General features: G+C 38.6%; 1 gene segment (V, D, J or C); it reads right to left on the reverse strand.

The window, feature by feature from the left end:
• Positions 1–3,505: 3,505 nt before the first annotated feature.
• On the reverse strand, positions 3,506–4,014 carry LOC125306044. The segment is given in 2 exon segments: positions 3,506–3,861; positions 3,969–4,014. Coding segments are annotated over 2 exon segments (402 nt in total).
• Positions 4,015–19,630: the final 15,616 nt, after the last annotated feature.

Raw genomic sequence — 19,630 nt, forward strand, 5'->3', positions numbered from 1 at the left:
ACAAGTACAAAGAGTACTGAACCAGTGGTAAGGGACACCTTTAGGACATCTTTATATAGAAGCCATTGAGGTGCCTGATCAGGATATGTACCAGTGTCAAATAAACAACAATAATAAAAACACTATGTTATACCATTGAATATTGGACAAAAAATGAATGTATTTGAAAGGAAAATGACACACCAAAGTCAACAGTTTGACAAATGCAGTCAAATATATCAGGTAATTTGTATTTTGTGTAACAGTTTATTACAACAGCATGCATTTCAATGATGCAACAGGTGTGACCACAGATGCTATTCACCGGAAAACCTCTGATGGTGTTAAACTGATATCAGAGCACTGAGAGAAAATTACTTTGATCTCTGAATAAAAAGCATCCTATTTAAAATGTGAGTTTTTGTACGGCTTCTCTGAGTCTTTGTATCACTGGGCTACCCACAGAGCACAGTAGTAGAGAGCTGTATCTGCCAGCGTCAGATCTTTAATGATGAGTTCAGTAAATGTTTCATCGGTATTAGAGGTAAATCGTGGGTCTGAGCTCTCATCACCACCGTATGATCGCGCACCTTTCCATAGAAGCCATTGTGGTGCCTGATGAGGATACTGTCTGTACCAGTAAAGGTAAACATCACGGCTGCTTGTCTGATATGAACATTTCAGGGTAACTGTTTTCATTCCTTCTGGGTGACTTACACGGTCCCGATCAGGATCAATGCTGTCAGCTATTATTTCTGCAAACAAGCACATTAAAGAAATCAAAATCTTTGACAGAAGTGCTAAATTCTGAAAGTTCATAACGACCAACAGCATGCCACAAAACATTGTGTTTACCTGAGAGGTCCATAAGTAATATGCCTAGAAAGAAAATCATTTTGGAGGTTTGCAACTGTGAGGTCTGCTAAAGTAACACAATTTGAATGTCAGTCCTGTGAAGACAAGTTTCCCATGGGTAGGCATTGTGACGTCATCATGATCTTCTCTTTCTAGCTCCTCCCTCCTGGCTCCAATACAAACAGAAATGACTTTGTGAAAACCTTACTGATACAGTTCCACACTGTATGCATTGGATAGTTTTTACAATAAATAATAATAAACGTATGATAGATGTTCGCTTGTGAATTTGAATGAAGTGCTTTATTGGTCCTGAACATCTTAAAGGTCATGCTTCATGGCAGGCAAGGTTTGAAAACCTGTCTTTGGATGTATGCTATTCGTTATCTACAATGTAGATACACAAAAATGTAGTTGCACAAAAATCAAATCTATTTTCCAAAGTACGTCTTTTTAAATTATAAATATTTTTTTCAATTTCATAAGAACACCATCTGACACTGTGAGGTTCAGATACATGAAATTAGGAATCAAGCACAATGTCATTGTTTTCCTAGGCATAGTTTATGCATTTATTTGCAATAGTCATTGCCATTGTTTTCGTTTAATATCAACAATCTGTGAGTTTGCTACCTTGCAGACAGATGAGGATCTACAGCTGAGGTCTGGTTTTGCCCCAAATACTGATAAGATACTGAGGAGCTGATTTTGGATGCTGTTGATACCAAAACTAGGTGTAGTAGTAGTATTAAATCAGACAACTCTTGAGCAGAGATCTCAGTGTTCCTCCTAGAATGATGCCAGACTCTGAATAAACAGAAATTCGTCTGGAAAGAAATTAAAGAACATTCTACATTTTGATTCATCTGCATGCTTTTTTTGTTTTTGTTTTTGTATATCTGTCATAAAAAATAATTATTATATCTAAAAGGTTATTGGGTTTTGGTTACCTTGGTGTTATTATTATTATGAACATGATAATGAACATGATGAATGGACAAATGAATGAAGTGATCACGCATATGTTGATCATAGAGGTGAGTTAATTCTTTATTTGTAGATATGACTATATGTGCAGCTTGGATACTGACAGTGGTGACACCAAAGTCATTTTAGGCAAGTCCCTGCACTCGGCGTCCATATTGTAATGCTTTTTGGGCACTTATCAGGCATCTCTTTCAGGCAGAAATGCCTGTGTGCAAAACTTCACGAATCACGTGAACACACAGATGTATTCACCTGGAAGTGGCGGAAAATGTGTAGGACTGTCAATACGACTGCCATGTTTGCTTAACAAACTAATCCCATACATTTTTGTATGGGAGATTCATGCTATGGGAGCATAGCTACCGCCACCGCAGCGACACGCTGCTTACGTTAACAGAGACTGAGCACGAACGTCAGCTTACGTGTTTGTTATGTCTGTCTTCCATGCCATTCATCTGCTGATGTGTTTCATATCTGTTAACCATGTCATTCATCATACAATTTCAGTAATTCCTGTTGCTGTTATTTAGACATCTTAAAAATTCTACACAACGGTGAATTTGCCTAGGCTACTTTTATCCATTACAACTCTTTACAGTTTAAAATCATACATTTCCACTCATTGTCATGATCCAATTTAGAGAGGCACTTGGGCCTAATTTAAGCCTCCCCAGTGAGTTGGTAGGGAGAGCAGGTCATGGACAGACGTGTGTCTTGTAGCTCTCTAACCTAAGGTAATGCTGACTGGTGCAAAGTCATTGTTATTATTGTCTAGACATCTTTTTGACTATCATGTCAGTTTATTTTCTTTATTGAAAAAAGTTTTGTTTTTCTTATTTTTATTTTTGCTTTGTTATTATTTAATGATTAATTAATTGCCTACGGGCCTTATTTTGGGAAAATAAAATTCCCATCTTCCACAAAATCCACCTTGAGTCCTTCCTGAGAGTGTTCCACCTTTTGCTCAACCCTTAACATTGCCATCATAGTGTGCTAGGATCAATCTGCACAGCACTGTACTGTTATGACTGTTGAAATACCATTTCCCAGTGTGATATGTATATCCTATAGTGTTTTCCATGAGCTTTGTGTTAGACACACATTGCACTGTGTTTGTATCTGTGTAAAGGACACCCATCAATAACCTACTTTATAATTTATGGTAGGAATGAGAATAAAATGTGTGGCTTGGTAGCTGGCCATGGTCCAAAAGGGATGTGATGCATATTATGCTCACAAACGATCTCCACTGACACCCCCTATGGATAAGGGGCAATGTGGGCGTAGAGCTACGAGTAAAATGGAGTGACTGGTGGCCGCTGGTCAGTCAGACCAATAGAAATGTCACTTACTTTTAATTGACAGTTCAGAATTGTTAAAGTTTCATTCTATTTATTCATTTCTCATTTAGGTCATCAGTTTTCTCCACTGAACGAATACATATATAGTTTTTGTGTGATGTGCGAGATGAAACAATCTTGGTGGTTGTTTAGTGCTTATTGCCCTGTCTGTTTTAAGTGTTCACATCAGAAAGTAGGGAATGTATCAGGCACGTATTTGTCTTTAAAACATTACAAACATTATTATTATGTGCATTTTCTCTGAATATGTTTTAACTAAAATCAATTCAGTGTAAATTATGTTTTCCACATTTGTGTCATTACCATTTTCAGGTGTCTCTTGACTAAGACAGTTTTTGTATGAGAGCTGAGTCTGCAGCTGTCACTGTGGGCTGCAGAGCACAGTAGTACACAGCAGAGTCAGACACTTGCAGATCCTGGATCGTCAGATTAACAGCTTTTGTGTCTGTGTTGAGTGTAGCATTGAATCTCCTCTTAAAATCTGGGCCATTGTCTTGTCCTAAAACTGGTTTCTGTAGAATATATTTTGGGAATCCGTTTGTTTTCTGCTGGTACCAGAAGAGATACTGTTGAGATGCTAAGGCAGTGGTCTCATACTGGCAGCTGAGTGTCACCATGCTGCCCTCCAGACCCGTCTCATCTTTAGGTTGAGTAACGAAGTCCCCCTTTGCAGAGCACACTGTGAAGACAATAGATCCACATGAAATACAAAAAGAATATTTAAAAACAAATACAGAAATTGTGTGAAACATTACAGTATATATTGCATTTTAAGATATCTCTTACCACTGAAATAAGCAACTAGTATGAATACTGTGATGCAATATTCCATGGTTGAACTGTGGTTACTACCAGTGATAATGCAGCTCACTTTGGACTCTGTCTGTCTCCTTCAGTTCTTATATAACATTCTGACACACACATATGGTGCATTGGAGCTTCATTTAGCAGGTTTTGACATTACATTTGCACCCCCCACAGTTCACAATGAGAACAGCAGTGAACAGAACAGAAGTGCAGCACAACAAGCCTTATATTCAAAGACGTCAACGGACACTTTTATAGACCAATGGATGCACTGATGAGTGAGAAACGGGCAGTCTTATAGTACAATTATGCCCCCTCAGTTTGAAATGATAACTGCACTCATAAGGTTGACTGACAAATTTTGATGTCATCATTTTACTTTTACTGTCTGCCAATATTGATATTATTTACCAAAGCGTAAGCGGAATCCAATGCGTGTTTCTCGGTGACTGTCTATCATCAAAGTGAGACCTAGCCACACAATAGACATGGGGTGGAGCTCCCCTGAAACGTTCCCCTGAAATAACCATAAATAAGCATATTTTGAAATATGCATTTCAAAATCGAGATTGCACACCTTTGTGCCACACGCGAGCCACATACGAAATCTTAGGTCAGTCTGACAAACGGTCAGCGAGATATGCGTGCCACAGACATTAGGACACACAGACGCTTCTTGCCTTTTAGATACATAGATCATTGATATCGGCCAACAAAACATTTCAAAGCCATGTTTGTAATGGTGTAATGACATTAAAGCTAAATAGAGTTTGTTTGTAGAATCCATGGCAACGTGGTTTTGCTTTAGTCTACACGAGTGAACTAGCTTGCAGAAAACAACTATTTCGTAGCCTATCATATCTTAAACAAAATATGACCGCCGCTCAGTCCTGTACATCCGGTCCGCGAACATAAATCACCCTAATCAATTTGTATCCATCTTCTACTCCATCCCCCACTCTTGAAAATTTTGTGTATGCTTGTTTGGCATGCCTGTGTGTGTGTGTGTGCTGGCCGCACAGCAAGTAGCCTACTGGCGCTGCAAAGGTGAATAGATTTGTAGCACTAGCCAAAAAATTTGTAGCATTGTTATAAAACCTTTAAAATCTCTAAACAATCACAAGTAGGGCAGTTCATCACAGTTCATCCATTGCAACTGGACTGATGAAAGGTCATGTACACCTGTAGGCTACATTGTATTTGGGGGAAAGCAGAAGGTATCAGTTTTACATTTTTTTTATTTATTTATTTACTTACAAACAAAACAATCCCTGTCATGTCCATGCAGTTTTCAACAGCTATCAAAAAGAGGTCATGCCATGGATTTTTGTGAATGTTTCTTCTTCTACATTTGCAAGATTTCAGTCATGTTTAGTTCATATGATATTCAACTTTATTGTCAATGCACAAATTAAATGTCAATAGTCTAAAACGAAATGCAGTTTTACATCTAACCAGTGGTACAAATAACTGACATGTCCAAAAGGGCCTTCATGAAATGCGACGCTAGACTGTTCACATTTTAACGGGCCAAGTTGTGAGCTGCGTCCGTTATTGTTTGTGGGAAAACTACTGATTTCCACATTGCAACTACTGAATCCATGGTCAGGGACCACCAGCAATGTCCTCGGACCACTGGTTGAAAACATCTGGCTTACAGTATCAAGCGGACTTAAGCTGTCACCTCTTGGCGAAAAGTTGTAATACATTTCACCCAGCTGCGTGAATCACAGAAAGCGTGAATGAAGTGGCCACTTCTAAATGGGACCCACTGTACAGTAGCCTAGCTGAAGGTCTGTGGCTAAAGCAGCCATAATGAAAGTGTTATCATTGTTTGGATACTTCACACACATACATGCTTTTAAATCACATAGACTACCAAGCTGGAATCAAAGCACACCGATTCACCTCTCACACCCTAAACACGCACTTCAAACAAACAAACAAGCGTCTCAGTCTCACGCATGGATATAGCCATAGGCAAAACTGTATCAGACGTAACGTTGGTAAATCATCCATCGCACAGAATGATTTTTGTAGCACGTGCAACAGGTACAGCCCTGCCCTGCATACAATACGTCTCGCTCTAAAACATTTGGTTTAAATGGAGATGTAGATCATCACGGGTGCGTTAATAAATCTACATTGTGACGAGTTGACACAAATGATTCACTTTGACGAATGTATGTAGTCTAGTCAATTACGTCGTCTCAGCCCTAGTTACTTTACTTTGAGCCATACTTTTCCTTAACATTACTTGAAACACCTTTGAAAATAGAGGATTGAAGTAGCGGTGTTTGGGAATGAACGTCAGCTCAGATGCATTTTGAGACTTTTTGTGGTCTTCATGCAGCACTTTACAAAGCACTAACAGGGCCACCAAGGACTGTGAGTGAATCAACCTCATCCTATTTAGCAAGCAGAAATGTCCCAGCCTGTTTAGGATGCTTCATAGACAGGTCTTTCAGGTAGGCCTATATTTTCCATTAGAAAAAAATCAGGTTAGCGAAGCGGCGTTGTGGCTAACTCACTTAGCTCCTGTAGGCTAGTGTCAGAAAAGAATGAGATGACAGTAACCACCAGATACCCATTATGCAGCTGATATCACCAATTTGCTTGAGGTAAAATGATTTATGGTTTTCTAGAAATGAGCCAGGTTGGGACCAACACGCCCCTAATCAAATTGCCATGGGATCTTTCCATGAGTCAGGACCAATGCTATCCTACGGTGCAGGCCCCGTAACATTATTTTTTTTTTTTTTTTTTGGCCAGAGGGAAGAGCCACCTGATATCCACCACTTCCAGCAGCAACCTGTTTTCCATCTCCCATCCAAGATTAACGGCCCACCCTGCTTCAGTAAAAAGCCAAGCATGTCTGATAAACATTCTCAGATTTATTTTACCTAGGTCTTCTATTGAAAAAATGGTGATTACATTTCATGTGCATGTCTGAAATCATCCCTACCCTTTATTAGAAGCGTTCTCTGCAAATAAACTACAGTGTTGTCCTTGTAGGTGTTGTCTTTCCAACCCACTTTATATTAACTTCCAACAAAATTACGCCTTACTGCAACGATCATATCTGGTGGACAAACGACTTCACATGCGCCAATACTGGAAAAGCAGGCAAAATAATAATGATGAATATTTGGTTTTCCTTTAATCCTACTGAATTTGTAATTATGTATCGGCCGTTCTAATTGCCGATACCGATAGTATGTGTGCCTGCCTGTGTGTGTGTGCGTGTGTATATGTGTGCACCACCATCTACAGGCCAATGAGTGTACAGTCACTAAATGTACACATACATGTAACTTCATTTTAGACCCCCATGGATGAAATTTTATGAAACTTGGCATACCCCCAGAGAATGCCAGGTTAATCATACACATAAAATTTGGTGCAGTTCTGAACATCTTAACTGAAGAGAGGGGTGATTAAAGCAGAATGATATTGCATTTTAATTTTTTACCGGGGGGTGCAAATCACAAATGAGTGATTGTGGGCTAGGTTGATGTGGGCCCTTGAGACCAACATACCATAAAAAATCTTCATCCTCGGTGGGTACCAAAAAAACTGTATTTTTTGGGTGGGGGGTGGTGGGGACCAAACAAAATTTTTCCGTAAAAGTCTAGTGGGGCTACACACCTATCAAATTTCATGTGCCCCGGTGTTTCGGTGTCCCGGGTATCGTTGACCAAAATTCAGGAAGCAGATGACGGGGGGAAAGGGGGGGGGGAAACATATGACAATCACTATATAATATATATATAATAAGTTTTTTACCAGTTAACAGAAATAGCTGTTTTCCTGATCTGTTTATCTGATGTCTGAAACCTGACTTTGAGAACTTTTTATCTGAGACCTTTTAGTCTGACTCCGCTTTTCCTGAGACCTGACTCCTTTTAATCTGATGTCTAAAACCTGACTCTGATAACTTTTCATCTGACAACTTTTCGTCTGACTCCACTTTTTCTGACAGCGGTTTTCCTGAGACCTGACTCCTTTTCATCTGATGTCTGAGACATGACTGTGTAATTCCGTGAACTTGACAGCGGTTTTCCTGAGACCTGATGCCTTTTGATCTGACTCTGACAGGTGAGGATGTCCTAAAATGTACACCGTACTTACAACATAAGTAATGCATTCATTTGCTACAGTAGTAGTAATGTCCTGTTTATAGGCCTTTTTGTTGCATCTTGCATGTTACATTAAGACGCGCACTCAATCGCGCAAGCATGCAGGCAAAACGTAAGACTCAAATGTGACGATGCCACAGAACTTGGGAAAAATATAGTTTACAATGCACTGGCAGTAGTAGCCTACAGTTAATGTGAATCGCGGACGCGGACAATAACTAAAGAAAGGAATTTGCACCTCCATCCACCAAATAAGGGCTGTAGTACACCCAGAGAGAGAGAGAGAGACACACACACACAAGTTTAAACAAACAACAAGCATGCATTCTGTACTAGTTGGAAAATATCAAGTCATATATGTAAAGGATAACGGTCATAATTTAAATTATCGTAGCACAGTGGAAAACCATTCTGTATTTGTTTCTTCAAGACAAAGACTGACAGCTGACACATACAGTGGAGCATGAGGGGTGGATCTGGTGTAACTTCCTCTGGGTTTCATGGTCTTAATCTACAGCATTGAGCGCCTCCTTCTGGTATCAGGGTGACATGACATGTCATACATTAAATTAGACTCTAATCATTAGAGTATTGTTATGAGAAAATGGATGCTTACAGGGATTGGCAACCATGAATGGTGATATTCAGTTAAATTTTTGGCTATGCATTTCAAATATACATACACTACCATTCAAAAGTTTGGAGTCACTTAGAAATGTCCTTGTTTTCATCATTAATGTTGTAAATGACTGTTGTAGAAAGAAATGGTTGATCTTTAATGCAATATCTTCATTGCCAATTATCAGCAACCATTCATCCAATGTTTCAAAGGCCCATTCTGTTTACTAATCTGATACCAGTTTAAAAGGCTGATAAAATATTGGAGAACCCTTGCACAACCCTTGCACAATTATGTAAGCATATAATGTAATCTAATGTAAAAAAAAAACAATCTGGTATTCTGTCTATAATGGAGTGTAGTGGGAATTTCTTTCTAGTGACTTTCTAATGACAGTGTCATATGTACAGTATATAAATATATAATATAATGCATATAACTTGATATATACATACACATTAAATTATGTGTTAAAGCTCATTTTCTAACTCAATTTCCAAAATATATATATTATGTGTATATATATATTATTTTTTTTAATTGTGTATATATATATATTATTTTATTTATGTATTATATGTGCATACTTCATTTGAAGCTATGTAAAAATAAATGCATTTCTTTAAGAGTTTTATAATTCACATGATAAATACAGATCAGTAAAATATTGATGAATTCAAATCTGTATCAGCAGACTGGATTAATAGTCAGAGCGTATAAATGGATGTACTGTCTGTGAAGGGGACATGTTGAATCTCCCTCCTCCTGCACATCTGAGAGGTTTTTGTACAGCAGAGTCTGAGTTCCTGTCACTGTGGGCCTAAGGGCGCAGTAGTACACAGCAGGGTCAGACGCCTCTGCAGAGGAGAGCTCCAGAAACACGAGCTTTTCCTCTTTCTTTATGGAGGGAGTCAGACGGGGGACTGGGTCTGAAGTGGTACCAGCCTCATATATGTAGTAGAGGAACTCTGGGATGGAGTTGGGATACTGACGATACCACTGTAAACTATTGACATTACCACTGTAGTTACAGGAGAAAGTGGCACTTTCTCCCTCTATGACGACCAGTGAAGAATGCGAGGGTGTTATGGCATTCCCAACAGATTCTCCTGTGAATGATGAACAAAGAAATGAAGAGCACATGAAGATGCCAGTCCTTTTAAATGGAGGTAAAATTCAAACAAACACAAATTCATCTGGACATCACTGAAACATGCTACTGTATGATGGACTGTAGATATCATTCTTATAATACACTATACTGTACTATACTATACTATAGTATAGTATAGTATACTATACTATACTATACTATACTATACTATACTATACCTTGTTTATATACTTAACTATACATGCATTATGATATTACGCCTACTATATACAACATCTACAAAGATCTTACCTATTAAGAGAGACAAGAGCAGGAATGCACGTAGTACCATCATGACTGGCCAGCACTGACAGAGTGACTGCAAGCATCTCGACACCTTCTTTACACACATACATTTCCTGACTCCGCCCCATCCATTTGAGTTGGTTATTGTTGTGTAAAAGTGGTTTAATGATATCAATGAATGACTTTACCGGCTGATACTTTACTCATTTAAAACGAATTCTGCCTAATATATTTCAACTGGAATCATAATTGGGTTTAAAAAGAGCACTGCGGATACATTCACAGATACTAATTTATGTTCATTTTATTATATGTATTATATGCATATTCCATCTAAATATATTTAAAATTAAATGAATTTCTTTCACAGTATTATAATTAATAAATACAGAACAGACTGGATTAATAGTCAGAGTGTATAAATGGATGTACTGTCTGTGAAGGGGACATGTTGAATCTCCCTCCTCCTGCACATCTGAGAGGTTTTGTACAGCAGAGTCTGAGTTCCTGTCACTGTGGGCACCAGGGCTTGAGTAGTACACAGCTGAGTCAGATGCCTCTGCAGAGGAGAGCTCCAGAAACACAAGCTTTTCCTCTGTCTTTATGGAGGGAGTCAGGCCAGGGGAACTGGGCCTGAAGTGGGAACCATGCTCATATATGTAGTAGAGGAACTCTGGGATGGAGTTGGGATACTGCCGATACCATTGCAAACTTATTGACATTACTACCACTGTAGTTACAAGAGAAAGTGACAGTTTCTCCCTTAATGACGACAAGTGAAGAATGAGATGATGTTATGGCATTTCCAACAGATTCTCCTGTGAATGATGAACAAAGAGATGAAGAGCATGTGAAGATGGATATTTCTGATACTGTATATGCTTCTGTGAGTCTAGATGATTTGAGATAACTACTGTAGATAATTTGATTATATACTTAACTGTGCAACTGTATTATGTAACACCTAGATTATATACTTCCTTATGGTTATAAATAAAAATGGTAATACTCAAAGATCTTACCTATTAAGAGAGACAAGAGCAGGAATACACCCATTACCATCATGACTGGCCTGCACTGACAGAGTGACTGCAAGCATCTCAACACCTTCTTTACACACACAAATTTCCTGACACACTTCCCATCCACTGGAGGTGGTATATCATTCATTTATGGCTTTACCAGCGTATGTCTTAATCATTTAACTGAATTATATAATATATTTCAACTGAAACCCTAATTGAGTATTAAAAGAGCACTGCAGATACATAAACACATGCTATGCATGTTATAATTTCTGTAAACATGAATGGGCTAATGTTAACACTATACTGTGGTCCATATGAGCCAGATGGTGCTAGTCGTGCACTAACACATAAACACTTTACTTTGACTCAGGGTGTTTTCACACTTGGTCTCTTTCAGCCTTCTAAACAAACTCAGATCGATGACTCAGTATTGTATTGTTGTACATAACACTCCAAACAAACTCTAACCCATCAAAAGTGAACCCGGTGGTCCAATTCATCTAATCTGTGCACTGTGCACTTTTGCAATTTATCTAATCTGTGCACTGTGAAACATGTTACTGTAAATATGCAAACACTGATCCGGTATGGAATAGCACTGCATAGAGAAGCATGATTAACTCAGCAAAGTTCACAACACAGGCAACTTGAGTGCAGCTTTGGGCAGGCTGATCCCAACTCAGACTCACACTGACATCTGTGCACATGTACCATGTTACTGATCATTTCAGGACAATAGGCATCCTCCTCAGAAATAATACCATGACTGACACATTAATTGCAAAATTGACTGTCTACATAACAGCATCTACCATGATCATTCATATCGATGACTGTCTAGCTATAGTATGCTTTCTATGACAGACAACTGTGATTTACTGAGAACAATTGTTAAAATGATATTTAATTAGGTGTTATTGCACTCTGTTATTCAAGATCTTAGCTGTGAGGGTTTTTGTTGAGTGCAGCTGGGTTTCCTGACACTGTGGGCTGCAGGGCACAGTAGTATACAGCAGAGTCTGAGACTTCAGCAGATGAGATCTCCAGAGAAACTTGCTTTGCTGTCTTGTCATGTTTGATTGATAACCCAGGAACAGGAGGAGTTGCATTGGTTATGTAGCCTCGATATTCCAGAATGAGAAACCGTGGTACTGAGTAAGAGAACTGGTGATACCAGTGCAGACTGTAGTCTGTTCCATCGTACTTGCAGGAGAGCTCAACATGTTCTCCTTCTATTGCATGCTTGACTGTAGTGACTGGAGTAATAGAGTTTCCAACACTCTTACCTTTAATGAGAGAGTTTTGCACAAATATCAGTATGCATATTGTCTGTTGCTCTTACTCATTTATTTTCTATTTTCTTATTAATAAAGGCTGCTGTCTAATACTACAGCAAAATATAAAAATGTTCTTACCCAAGAAGGTTGAAAACATTAGCAATGTTACCACATTAATCATGGTCGAGCACATTGCGGAGTTCATGTGATATGCAGGTCTGCTTGGATTCAGTTCCTTACTCTCAAACACTTTATCCTGACCTCACCATGAGGCTGTCTATTCAGCTCCTCCCCTGATGGTTTGAGTATTTAGCATCATTTAGAGAACTTTATTGATCACACACACACATGCACCCATACAAACACACCTACATACACAAACATACAGTAAGCACACACACACACACACACAAAAAAAAACACATGCACACACAAAACACATATACACAAAAACAACCACACACTCTGCACACACTCAATTACAAACACACAAAAAAGGAACAAAGTAGGAAATGAACACAATTTGACAAGCGTGACTTATTTTTGTGTAAAAAAAATAAATAAATAATAATAAAAATGCTGGACTGGGCGGGTGGTCATATTTTGTACCGCTCTGCGGTACATCTAGTTTTTTGAACACTATTGTGTCCAACAGGCCACTCACGACAAGTGTTTTGTCGTGACAAATACTAAAGAATACACTTTAATTCACAGTGATTGTGCTAAACCACATCCGATCACTCATCAACTCTTAACCTGTAAATATTTTTTTTTCAAAATAAACATGTGGAAGTTATTATTGTGTCTCTTTGTACAGTACTCCATCTGACTGATTGACATTTCTTAGTCAGTGGAAAGAGTTTATGTTTGTGCAATATGCCATCTGGCTCAGATGGGCCACGGTTTAGAATCAACCTCAGTATACACAAAATATAATGGACATACATTAGCATATGTGAAGTAATGGGTGTATTTTTCAAATCACTGTATTATTATATTGATCTGTGTTTATGTGTTTGTGTGCGTGTTTGTGCGTGTCGTGTGTGTGCATGTATGTGTGTGTGTGCATGTGTAGTGTGTGTGTGTGTTTACGTGTGCTTACTGTATGTTTGTGTATGTAGGTGTGTTTGTATGGGTGCATGTGTGTGTGTGTGTGTATGTGTGTTTATGTGTTTGTGTGCGTGTTTGTGCGTGTCGTGTGTGTGCATGTATGTGTGTGTGTGCATGTGTAGTGTGTGTTAACGTGTCTTTGTGTGTGTGTGCGTTTTCATGTGTGTGTGTCTTTATGTATGTGTACATAAATAAAGCAAATCAGGGAACCACCTACTCTTTAAGTAAGTGCCATGGAATCTTTAACAACCATGGTGAGTCAGGACCTCAATTTAACATTCATGCAAAGGAAAACATCTGCAGTACAGAATCCGTCACTGCAATAGGACATTGGGATTGATGTTCTACTTCCAGCAGGAACCTACTCTTCCAAGGAGGTTTCTTATCTAAGTACTAACCAAAACATGATTAGTTCATAGATTTAACGTGTACATGTAATGTAAAATACATTTTATACATGTGTGTGTGTGTGTGTGTGTGTGTGTGTGTGTGTGTGTGTGCGTGCATGTGTGCATGTGCTTGTGCTTGTGCTTGTGGGTGTGCCTGTGTGTGTGCATGTGCATGCATGCGTACATATGTCTACTGTGTGTGTATGTGTCATACGTATGATTACTGTGAATGTATGTGTGTGTGTGAATATCTGTTTATGCACATTTGTGGATATGGAATGGGTTAACATGACCCCTGGAGGCAAACATATGCAAAAAATTGGTCATCCTAGCCCCTACGGTTCTCAAGAGATTCACAGAAAACTCTGTTGGTGTATGGTCACTAAATGTACACATAAATTCATTTATTGTATGGCCCCCCATGAACGAAAATCCACGAAACTTGGCATGCATTCAGAGGGTGTCATAATGATCCTACACTTTCAATTTAGTGCAGTTTTGACCAGGTCAGCCAGAGATATTGTGATTACAACACCTATTTTTTTTTTTCATTTTTTTTAACTAGGTGGCTATACATGAATTGAGTGGTAATGGGATGGGTTGACATGGCCCTTAAGACCAACATACAAAAAAAGGTGGTCCTCCTAGGCTCTACGGTTCTCGAGATATTCACAGAAAACATTTAAAAGCGAGACATTGAGAACTTTGAAAAAGCACTGGTAGTTTACTTACAAGGCGATTTATACAGACAGTATCTTCAACGAAGTTTAGCGTTTGCAGCCATCTTGAATTTAGTCCGCGATAAGTCAAGCAATGAGTAAGAATGAACAGGTATGATAAGGGATCAGATTCCAAAATAATTCAGTGGAAATGCATAGATTCCAGTTGCTGCTACTGGAAGAAACTGGAATCCATGCATTTCCACTGAATTATTTTTGAATCTGATCCCTTATCATATTTCATTCCAGTTGCTAGGATTCTTTCAGTCCAGTCCAGCGACAGATCAAAACGAAAAACAATGGTTCCATGCTATCCTTGTGGGGCTACATGACCACCAAGTTTTGTGCACCCCGGTCTTTCAGTGTCCCAGGAATCCTTGACAGAAATTTGGCCATGCTTCGCTGCGCGGCGGTCATAATTATGTGAGCAGTCCATTCCGGCTACACTTTGCTTACAGTACGCTCACATAGAATTCATGTAATTTAGTTTTTGTACAGTGTTGTAGGGTTTCCTGTCACTGTGGGCCTCAGAGCGCAGTAGTAGACAGCAGAGTCTGAGACTTCAGCAGATGAGATATTCAGATGAACCTGTTTAGAGTCTTTGTCCACTTTACCAGAGGCACGAGGATGAGGAGGAGTTGATTTCACTGGATCACTGTTGGATTCAAACAACATGATGATGAATTCTGGTTTAGATCCTGGATTCTGGCGATACCATTGCAGATTGTTCACAGCAACACTGTATGTGCAGGAGAGAGAAGCTGTTTCACCCTCTGAGACAAGAAGTTCTGTAGAGGTTGAAGTGATGTCAGCTTGAAAACTGTCACCTAAAAAGAAAAAAAAAAGATCTTTTTAAAAATACTTAAAACATACAGACTTGTGTTTCATAATTTTTGAGTCTGACTTATTTTTTATATTCAAAACTGAAATAAACCAACCTATCAGTGTGAAAAGCAGAATGAGAAGGCTGCACATGGTCATAATTGTGTGTAATAGAATCAGTAACAGAGTCCACACATGACAACTCTTCAGTTGTTCTTCATGAGTACCCAAACACAGCTGTAAGACTCCTCCTTCTCACATGTCTGTACAGTGGTACACACCCCCATTGAGACTCTAATCTTTTCAACAGTTGAAATACTGCTGTTTTTATACACTTTCAGCAGAATAAGGTGATGTGTGCACCTGTGTGTGTGTGTGTGTGTGTGTATGTGTGTGAGACCTAATGATTTGGTTTAAGGCCACAGCCAGATATTCAGTAAAGAATATCTGCCATACACCACCATTCCACTAGATGGCACCATGATGACATAAAACAGCTTTCTCTGGTGAGATTCACTGAAGAGTGTCTACCAATACTTTCTGCCAGAATGCAGAAATATGTTCTGTTCATTTCTCTTCATAATGTATACTGTGGCAAGAGCAAATACGGTATATATTTCACTGGGAAAATAATAAAGCCCCAGTATGAGATATCTTAGCAATCAAAAGTCTCAAGTAAAATCTTCATCCAGATTGTCATGGCTGAAGTTTGTGATCAATCATCAGTTCAATCTAAAGTGTCTCTGTGTGCCCCTCAAGTCCTTTTTTAATGTTAGGTCACATAATGGGTCATTTAATATCAGGTTGTTTGTAGGAAGTGCATGGACATGCTTAGAGTGTATGGAGTGTCCCTCTTTTTTTGGTCAGCTGTGGTTACTATGAAAGATGCTTTCATATGTCAGAAAGAAAAACAATGTTTTAGTCTGTCAATAGAGTAACTAATTATAAACGAGATTAAGAAAGATTCAGGTTGAAGAACCACATTCCAATGAGACAGCTTTAGTTGTTAAGTAACATTAAGTTTGATTTTTTCTGTGAAATCTCAAAATAAAATAAAATGAACATTTGTATGTTTTGCATTTGCATGCATGGCCATCCATATCATTGATACAAATTGCAGATATGTGATACCATTAGGAAACCACAATAATTGTGTATGATTGAGGAAATTGTAATAAGCTCTATAAATAAAACTTAAGGTCACATTTAGAACGGGCAGGTTTTTGTATGAGGATGTGTGTTTGTCAGTCGCTGTGGGCCTCAGGGCACAGTAGTAGAGAGCAGAGTCTGAGAGTTCAGCAGGCGAGATGTGCAGATAGAGTTTGTCTTTAGTCATTCTTGCAGACAGATGTGGGTCCACATCAATGTCTGATTCTTCCCAACAGCGTAAATGCTGAGAAGATGCTGAGGAGCTGAGTTTGGATGCTGGCGATACCACTGTAAAGACTGTGGATTTGAGTAGCTGCATGAAAGGGTTAACTGAAGCTGCAACCTTGGAGAGTCTGGTGTGGTATGAATCTGTCATGTAGTGCAAATGCTTAACCCCTCATAACCCACATGATGGCAGTCTTGAGTAGAGTAGAGGTGTTTTCAGATCAGCACATGAAAACTAAATGTCATAGAAATTGATTTTTGCAGATTATTTTAATCTGGGTAGATTTTTGACAAGCTGACAATGCTCAAACTGGGGTACATATTATACGATATTATATTTTGAAATAATTATAGAGAAAAGGAAATTGTTCATGATGATGATGAATATATAAGCTGTATTTACTGTTTTCATTTTTCAATATTGTAGAAATTCAATTATGTACTGTATATGATAAAATCAATTATAATGGCCATGAAACAAATATACTTGGCCTAACCTGATTTACATTTGCATTTACATTATATTATTGTCTCATATGAGATAAAGTTGGAAATCTACCGATATCACTGTAATGTATTGACAGCACCAGTGTAGTCACAGGAGGAAGTGGCATCCCTCTCACTGATTATCACTGAAGAACAAGATGTGTTTTTTGCATTTCCAACAGGTTCTCTTCTTATGGACAAAGTGATGGACAAAGAGAATACAGTGTACAGACTTTCCACTGATACAAAGGAAGACAAAGAAAATGCACAGCCAAAATATGCCAAGACTGTTTATGGGCTGAAACAATGTTACGATACATATTCCAGTTAACCTACCTAGCGAGGGTGACGAGACAAGGAATATCCTGAGTTCCTTGACAGCTGAGCTACTGTACAGCCTACTGGCAGAATGAGAGAATGTGAGCCTTACAGTTGAAAGTTGAATGTTTCCTGCTTCAGTTTCCCCTCAGCTACTCCCTTTGCTCTCCTCACTCCACCTCCTCCATCACAATGACTATGTGCATACAAAACACTCTGAAAGCTAGGCTTGTGAAATGAAAACTAAATTAAGTCCATATTAGTGTAAATCTTCAACACCACCTGCTAAATGATCTGATAGCCTCTGTGCCCCAAGTTAATAGTTGTAACATTGTCATCTTAACTTAATGGCTTTGCTTTGAGAATGATCAAAACCACTTCCTGATAAACAAGTTAAAATAATCTAACAGGTGCAAATGACCACAGCATCCCCTTGAATACAGAATTTGGCAGACCACAAAGTTGGCAGATGTAACTGTGGTGAATTTATTTTATCTCCCTGATTTCAAAGTAAGATTTTCTGTTCAAGTTTTTGTACAGCATGTCAGAGTCTTTGTATCACTGGGCTACCCTCAGAGCACAGTAGTAGAGAGCTGTGTGTGCCAGAGTTGGGTTTTTAATATGGAGTTCAGTTGATGTTTCTGATGCAGTTGATGTATATGTAGGGTCTGATGTAGGGCCACTACTGCTGTAGTATCTTGCACCTTTCCACAGTAAAAACTGAGGAGCTTGATCAGGATATTGCCTGTACCAGTAAAGATACACCCGTGTAGCATTTGTGTCATATGAGCATCTCAGTGTAACTGATTTCTCTTCATCAGTGAGAATGTGTTGTTCCACTGGATTGATGATATCTGTTGAAAAAAAAAAACAATGGCCAGTAATGTAAATTACATATTTAATTATTGTTAATATCCTTCCAGGTTATAAACTTCCACATTTAGAACAGCAGATATGCAGCTTCTATGGTATGTTTTGCCATACCATTAACACTAGAAATGATCCCCTAATGATGACAAACTGATGGGGTGACCCCACTTATTACACAAGGAGGCTAAAAAACCTTCCTTTACAAGTTTAGTTTGGGAGAGTTTTGGTATTTTGTATTTACATACTTACAGACACAGTTTTTCTCGTCGCTATTGTCCCCGCAATCATCAAGATTGTCACAAACATCACTCCTCATTTTACACACTCCATTCCTGCATTGAAACTCACAGGCCAGAGCTGGTGCCAAAATAAACAGAAACACAGGTCAGTCAGTCCCTGGAGATCCATGGAATAGGACATAAGCATAAGCCCACACATACTTATATCTGCTCTTGGTTTTTAATTAAATATATAGATGTAATACACATGAGCATTACCTACATGTAGAAGCAGATAAAGGATAATCATAATGAACTTTCAGTAAAAATAATAGTTTATCTTCACTGTCGAGGCTGTGTTATGGTGGGAATACACTGTCCTTCAGCTGTATTGTACAGAGTACCACCTTTAGTGTTCAAATGGGCTAACATAGGGACACACCTCTCATGTAAATGGGTGGGCCTTTGTCAGAAATTTCAGTCGGGCTTTCTAGTAAACAAATTTTTATCATCATATTTTTCGTATCATCGATCTCACCTCCGTAACTCTGTAAATCAGCATTATTTGTTGACATGCTTATTGACATTGAGGTGGTCTGTCCATAGCAGGTCACCTTAATAGCGAATCATTTAATGTACTGAAAGCTCTGCCTTCAGATGAGAAGATGAACCACTCTGCTTTATGGTAGAGATTTCTCACACAAGTTTCTGCTCTGAAATTTAATTTAGTCTCAATCAATTCACTGTGGAGGGTATCTAAATGCAAAACAAAAACAAAAAAAAAAATGGTGATGGATCATTTTCTATATTAGGCCAGTGTAGCTGCTCTCAAAATTGGCTTACTCCTCTGTAGTAGGATTAAGTATCAACTAT

Source organism: Alosa alosa, chromosome 1, assembly GCF_017589495.1.
Source record: "Alosa alosa isolate M-15738 ecotype Scorff River chromosome 1, AALO_Geno_1.1, whole genome shotgun sequence".
Classification (NCBI taxonomy): Eukaryota; Metazoa; Chordata; class Actinopteri; order Clupeiformes; family Clupeidae; genus Alosa; species Alosa alosa.